Source organism: Protopterus annectens, chromosome 6.part0 (assembly GCF_019279795.1).
Source record: "Protopterus annectens isolate FY-2018-M chromosome 6.part0, PAN1.0, whole genome shotgun sequence".
In the NCBI taxonomy this organism is placed as follows: domain Eukaryota; kingdom Metazoa; phylum Chordata; order Ceratodontiformes; family Protopteridae; genus Protopterus; species Protopterus annectens.
In genome coordinates this window covers 1570254403-1570262276 of record NC_056737.1, presented here as the reverse complement: position 1 = coordinate 1570262276, position 7874 = coordinate 1570254403, and the positions used below count along the sequence as shown (strand labels likewise).

The window sequence follows — 7874 nt, the reverse complement described above, 5'->3', positions numbered from 1 at the left end:
TTTCCACATAATTACATCCACTAACATTACTTATCCATAGAAGACCTATTAACATTTTTATTTTCATTTATTACACATACCACTTCCTGGATAGCATGCAAATAAAACTACTGCACCAATCAAACTCCCATTGAGGTTATCCTTATCATTCAACATATTCAGATTTGGAGTCTGGCCACTGTATAACCATCATCCAAGTACCAATACACACTGAAATGGAAAACGCATGTGTCATATTACTTGTACTGCAATATAACATTCCTCAAACCTATATTCTTCCAAATCACTTTGTGCACGAGCTTGGCTTGCTTAGTCAAGAAATGCAAGTTTAGTCATTGCCAAAACACTGCACCTCTACTCATTTACACACCTTATTTATAACTTTCAAATTGCCAACTTTCTAATGGAGAAATATTAATATTTTAATAGGAAAATGCCAGAGAATGTTCAATGCTCAATGTAATTTAACTCAAACTCAAGGCCTTATATACAACCATCAAAGAGTTTTTAACTCGTATTATCTGGGTCATACATTTTCTCCATGAACCATGCATCCGAACTACCTTTAAATGTAATCAGGTTGTCAAGCAACTTAACAAATACTGGTAACTATGTTTCACAATCTTCCCCCTCTAGCGTCTTAAACTAGTTTTAGTGTAAATTCTTTACTCTCTTGATTTTCCTTGTAAAAGTCCTCTGGATCCTTTCTAATTTTTTAGTGATGTAACATTGTAGATGCACATCGATCCATGATATGCAATATGAGGTCTAATGACCGGGTTATAAAGTGGAATCATAACATTAGCTTCTGTACTTGTGACTGCATGAAAACAGGTATTTTATTATCGAGTAGCATTTCCTGGTGATGGTTACCATACTGGCCTCAAAATCTAGTTGATTATCAATTGTATCACCCAGGTCTTAAGTTTCACACTCTGGTAATATGGCTTTATCTAAAGCATATGAGTGTTTGTGGCTGCTTTTACTGAAGTACCGATATTTACTTTTTGAGGTGTTAAAAGAAACTTTTTTTTCTATTGATCATTAGTAGAGATTATCTAAAAATCTGTCCTTATTTAAACTACTGTTAAACTGTAGCTAGCATGTTTAAATTTCCATCTTATTGTGTGTGATACAGAAAGTCAAATCCTAATGATTTTTTTAATCATTATTACTGTTACTGGTATATACCATATGGCACTATGTAAGAGTTTCTGGAGGTGACCTTTGAAGTTAAGTTTGATTTTTTGCTCAATCCATTCAGTTTGCAAGTAGGTTCTCTATATTTTTAAATGTCTGGAGGGAGACATTTTCTGAAATGCAATACTCCATGCGACAAACTATACCATTAACCACAAATAAAGGGTTTATCATCACATAATTACCTAAACAGAGTAACTTCTAAGAACTGTAAGCATGCATGTATTTCTTGGTATCGACTGGGATAATCTTACTGAGCAGAAGTCCATACTTTCATAAACACATTAACTATATTATCTCAATAACCCATAAAAAGCAAGGTATGTTCCATAAACTCAACAACTGAAATAGCACAGCCAAACACAGCTCCAATATTGCCTCTACATACCCTACTTTACTAGTCCTCTACTCTAACATTCCCACAATTCACCTACTTAAACTGGAACAAAGTTATAACAAACTCCACAAATACACCACAACTGTACCAAATAAAACCTACCAGTGTACAGTCTAGAGCCACCTCATTTAATGGCATTCAAACAATGAGAAACTACCCACAAAAATATTGTTCAAGCTAATAAATGTCCATCCTGTATGACATTTTACAAGCACCTAAATCAAATAATATTTATGGTGAGTGTTTATACTATGTTTCTGTACCCAAATTATGGAACACTATCACCCCAGACCTTAGAAATGAAACCAGTCAAACCAGATTTTCCACAATTATCTAACTTCCAAGTGTTTTTTTTTTCCCCTAACATATCAGGATATTTCCAATTTTTCTAGTCCCCCACCCACGAGAACATAACTGTCCAAATCATGCCTCTCCTGCAAAAAGGACAGGTGGTAATCCGTAAATTACATGTTTATTACTCAGAATACAAACGACATTGTCGGCCAAATAAGCTAACTCATTTTAGTGCGTTTATGATTGCTTTATTTCTCCATCTGCTATGATACACTTCTAACGGAATAATTTTTGTGAGATAACTAACATTTTCAACTAATGTAAATTATTTTTTTCACGCTATTAAAATACATTTCACACCTGCAGCATTTCAGTTGTTTTGACTGCTATCGTACCGTTGTAGACACAGCATCATAGTTTCAACAATACTTGGAGAAAACATTTTTTTTTCTCCTGAAATAAAGGACACCTCCCGTTGTCATATATTTTCCTCTCACAGGTCATAACTGCACATATCAAGGTATGCCCAAAGGAGAGTTGCTAGGATTAGCCTACTAAATTTCAGTTACAGGAAACAAAATAAAATAATAGTTGTACGTTGGGTGTTTCTACTGGCCAGGCTGAACCACTGTTAAAATAACACTACACCGGAAATATATTTGCACAGTAATATAACTTAGGTGACAATGTCTTGCGGGATCTGCAGCTAGTCAGCTTGACTACATCAGAAAACTTCTGTGACACAGCTCTCAACCTTCCATCTCTAAAATGAGGAACAAAAGCCCTCATAATGTGGAACAAATGGGCAAAATGTGGAACACATACTAATGGCTTACAAACAACTTCAACTAGGAAGGTCATAGGATGGTTAAATATGCTGGTTTTACTTACAAAGATCTTTTAATGAATTAATATGAATCATTTCTATTTACAATGTATTTCACTTAAAACAATTCCTAACACTAAATGTGTGACACGAGTATTTCAATGTGGAACTCTAAGGAACTTCGAGCAACGTGAACTTTTTAACAGCCCAAATGAGGTACGTTCCTCGTAATGAGGTACATTTGAGAGGTAGGCAGTTCAGTCAGTTTAGTAAAAGAAAAGATAACACAGCACTTTTCCGTTTCGGTATGTATTAATTGGGATACGGAATGAAACAGAACTATGTAATTAGTAAAACATGCTTGGAAAAAACGCATATTAGCACATAATTACATACTGCAGTATTTTTTTTTCCAACACGGACTACGCTCAGCTTCACTAACACTTTACACCTCCATACTACAACACCCACAAAGCACCAGAAGATTTTCATCACGTCTGAACGCGCAGAGGATTATCGGTAACTCTAAATGAGTGTTTTGGAGGGGAGGAGATCTTGTATTTACACTGAAAGGATGGCAGCTATAGAAAATGATGAACCTGCAGTTATTGGAAGTATGGATGAGAGCGAGGAAGCACCGACCAAAAATAAGGTGTAGTATAACTGAATGTTACTTTACCCAAAGAAGTCGGAAGAAGAGAGTTTGCGTGGCTGCAACAAAATAGGGCCGCACTACTTTTTTCCTCCTTGGTTGCCAAGTAGTCGAGTCTCTATCTGTCATTGGGTAGGGTTCAGGGATGGCTCTTTATGTTTCTGCATATTTGGTAATGAATTGAAAGGTTGCATATTAGCGAAGAAAAAACCTTAAGAGATGAACTTTTTAAGTTGTCTCGGATTTTGTTGTAGTTACTACATTTTTCGGATTACTTAGAGTTTGATTTTGAGTCCGGTGTCCTGGATTTCATTGATTTGTTTTCGATGCAACATATCCGTTGTTGTAAATTATGCTAAGTTTTTACGCAGTGTATTTGCAGTAGTCATGGTTGTTACTGTCACTTAGAAGATAGTTACAGTAAAAACTAATCGGTGTTATTTAGACAAAGTTGCAAACAGTGCCATCGAATAAGTTACTTACTGGATCGCTATTCCACTTTACAAATTGGGCTTTATTGGGAAATAACTGACCGCCCAGAGAAAGTCACGTTGCCTCTGGGAGGTCCGTTATTTCCCAATAGTTCCTATCCTGGAGGAGGTTATTGCCATTGGTATTCTTAGAATGTGAATTATTTGTAATGTCATATGTATGTGTGTGTGTGTGTGTGTGTGTGTACATGCATCTGTAAACACGCGTATATGTATATACTCAAAATACTGTAAAATGTATAGAAAATAAATCTTCAGTGCCTTTGGATGAAAGTAAGCATACCCAAAATTAAGCAAATCACACCACACACTTGCTTGGAAGAAATGGCTGCAACCATGTATTTATTATACTAATCAGATTGAATTATGTATAAAATCATTGCCAGGTCAGAAGTGCTTGCCAGTCAGACCAACTTAATGGCAACCAAGAATATTCAGGTGTGCGAAAATGGTAGGAAGTCATAGCAACCAGGCCACAAATGCCACTGCAGTCCCTGTAAATGCTCAACCAGCAGCGGCTGCTGAAGGCATCTGCAGCAAAACAATGACAGCCCCCTGTCATCAGTCAGATTCCAGTGGTTGAAGGGATCGTCCACTTGTGGAACTCATGGCTGTGGACCCCAGCCTGCCCACTACACCATGAGGTGGCTCACCCAGGGAAGGGCCAAGCTGCCTAAACCTACACTCCTTTGCGATTTAGCTTTCCAAGTCTGCCCTTCCATCTTCATGGTTGTGATGTCTACCTAACCTACAGGAAGGCACCCCCCCAAAAAAAATACCCAGTGGGGAAAAATGGAATATTCCTTCATGATCATTAATGTGATCACCTTTATGGGTCTGTCAGCACCTGCAAATTGTAACCTTATGCTATCAATACCTCTTCCTGCTTTGATGAGAGAGTGTGGGTGTTCTGCTGGTGAAATGAAATTATGCTTGGCTATCTGTGACTTTTTAAATTCTTCCCCTACCTATCCATGTACCTTTATATGAATCTCCTCCCCTTTCTGCCTTACTAGCCACCCCCTGCATGCTGTTTTCCTTATGACAATATCGCTGCATCTGTGATTTCCTGACATGCTGTCATTGCCTTTGGATGAAAATAAGCATGCAAATAATTTAACAAATCGTACCACACACTTGCTTGGAGGAAGTGGACCCAGCCATGTGTTTGTTATACCAATCAGATCGAATTATTTATCTTATTAGTGCCAGATTAGAAGCTGTTGGCAAAAGGGAATATTCAAATATTTACCAAGGGCAGAAAGTGAAAGAAAGTCAAATCAGCCAGGCCACAAGTACCACTGCACCCCCTGTAAATGCTTAACCAGCACCAGTGGCTGAAGGGATTTGCAGCCAAACACTGACAGTCTCATGTCACCATTCAGCCGCAAACAGTGGCTGAAGAGGATCTGCTACTTGCAGGACCTCATCCTGCCCACTACATCCTGGGGTGGCCCACCCAGAGAAGGGCCAAGCTGTCTGAGCCTGCACCTCTCCCCAGGCCAAGTACAATCCTTTACAATTTATCCTTCCAAGTCTGCCCTTTCACCACAGGAAGATGGATTATCCTATAAGCCATTACCCCCCCCCATGCACATTTGCCAACCTTCAGATTCCCTTTTTAAGAAATCCTATAAATAACTTTGTTCTTAAATGCGACAAGTTAACTTAATTACTTCTGTTAAGTTCTAGTGAACTGATAGTAATAGTGTGGTGCAGTACTTAACCCCAGCACGATTAGCTGTTGTCTAACAAACTCTTTGGTCAACTTCCTAATGCTTTCTGTTCTTTGACATTATTTGCTCCTTGCTAGCCTGGTCTTTGAATTATATGTGACTATACAGGTTTTATGTTTGGCCATTTATATCCGATCTGCCCGAATCATTGACAGATTCTATTTTCGAGGTACAACAACTGGCTGTTTATAACATTAGTACCCCTGCAAGCCATGCAGTTGCAGTTGGCTCAGGTAGTGACTCAGAATACTCTCAAAGCTGCCAGTAGGTGTCTCCACTGCATTCCTCTCCTTCCCAGCTAGTGAATCTGCATTATTTCTTCTTTGAAACCCAGCTTTCTCCCAGTTCTTTGGCCATGTGGCACACACAAGAATGCCCCAGAATCCGTATCTCTGCTACCTGTTTTATGATACCTGCAAAAGAGACTACTGATTAGTTATCATCATCGGACATGTCTTCTGTATGCTACTGAACTCCACTGACCTAAGAACATTAACTCAATTTCCAGTGGCCCTTTTGATTGAGCTTGTGAAGCAGCCCATATTCTGAAATAATGTGCTGTTACTTTGCTGTGTCAAGACCTAGCCACTGTATGGCCTTTTGCAGGACTGCCCTGTATTGGTAACTAGATAAGGGAGCACAATCTCTGTTACATAAAAATGGTGCATCACCACTTGGACACATTGCCTGGTATTTCCTAATGTATCTAGTCATATCCCACCCTGTATCCTTTGGGGTCTTAAGCTTCTGCCATATTCTTCGTCTTTTTTTTCTTACCGGTCCCTTTTTATTCTTCCTCACATGTACCTATACCCCTTCAGCCCGCAGCTTAATATTCCCTGTGCTGTAGCACATGTGGCGAGTTTCCATGTGTACTGCACTGCATTATATCAGATATCCAGAATGCCTCATAAAATGCTAGTAAGTGTGCTGTCTGAAACGGCTACAGTTCATGTTCTGAACTACACACTTCTTTCAGAACTACCCATAACTGTGCAAAAATGCTTGGCTGAGTGGGTAGAAGCTCATCTGCTGTCCTGAGCTCCATTCTTACCTAAACTTGGAGCATCTTTCTAACTACAGTCACTACAAATGGTCATGTGGTATCCTGCCATCCTCCCATTCTGGTGCCAAATAATTGCTGTCACATGTGCATCAGCACCTCACCTTAATATGTCCTTTTTTAAACTAAAAATGTGACTTGATAGCTATGGTGCTGGTACTGACACTGGCCATTGTATTTGCCAACCTTCATAAGCCCTTGTTTTCAAAATGGAAAGTACATTTCTTATATTGTGCACTTGGATGCAGTGTTTTCTCTGTAATGCCCCACATCACCTTTCAACAGATCCCAAAGGAGTTGTGGAATCCCGCAAGGCTTTAGGTCTGCCACTGGAATCAGTTGTCTGAACCTGTCCCATTGAAAATGAAAAAGCGAGTCAACAATAGTATTCTCTCTTTTTTTTTTTTTCCTTGAATATGCTGTGGTCTGAATGTTATGTTGTGCTGTATGCATTTCAGTACAAACTTCTTGTTTTTTTCCTCTCAGTTCTATTCTTGATTAACCATTACTCTGAAGTTTACTCACTCTCTCCCTCTCTCCATCTCAAGCTTTCACTCTTAACACTCTCTCTTCATCCCTTTCCTATTGTACACCCTATTTTGTAATGCAAATATGTACATGTTTTGCTTTTGAAACATTTGACTGCAATAGTTGTGTTAACCTCTGTGTAAATGCAGTTTCCTATATTCATGTTATATTTTTACCTATTATGTATTTGCACAGTTTCCTGTATTTATGTATTTTATATGTTAATGTCATGTTGATGTAGAATTTTGTGTTACTGTTAATGCGTAACCCAGCCTGGGCCTGAAATTGGTAATTTGTGATCAGTGTTCCACCCCGGAAAACAGATATACAAAATACAATAAAATAAATAAAACCCTGAAATTTCATTACTTTTCCAGTGTTGCTGTTACCCCCCCCCCCCCCGTGTACTTGTATGGCTAGCTGATTACCACTGTATTGTGCCCTTAAACATATGTGCTTGTCCTGCAACTCTCACCTGTATGTGTACTGCCCCAGCTAGACAGATTCTAACCTGTACTCATTACTATTTGTTAAGTCAGAACTTTGCAAACATTTCCTGTTCAGATATTTCCCACCTGTTGCACCTTTAAATAGTTAAATCAGTGATTCTGCATGACAAATTGCATAGTAATTTATATTATCTTGTTCTTAATGTAGCACTTTTTGTTGCCGTTAATAAAGGAGTAC

At 38.6% G+C, this 7874-nt stretch overlaps 1 protein-coding gene across 4 annotated transcripts in view; it reads left to right on the top strand.

Annotated features, from left to right (window-relative positions):
* Positions 1-3011: 3011 nt before the first annotated feature.
* SNX4 (sorting nexin 4) overlaps positions 3012-7874 on the top strand; it is a 2225118-nt gene continuing 2220255 nt past the window's right edge. The window contains exon 1 of one of the 4 annotated variants that reach the window (XM_044075014.1): positions 3012-3369. In XM_044075014.1, the coding sequence (XP_043930949.1) occupies positions 3247-3369 (123 nt within the window). In that variant the 5' untranslated portion in view covers positions 3012-3246. The remainder of the gene's footprint in view (positions 3370-7874) is intronic. The other 3 variants (XM_044075015.1, XM_044075016.1, XM_044075017.1) reach the window with 3 other exon arrangements.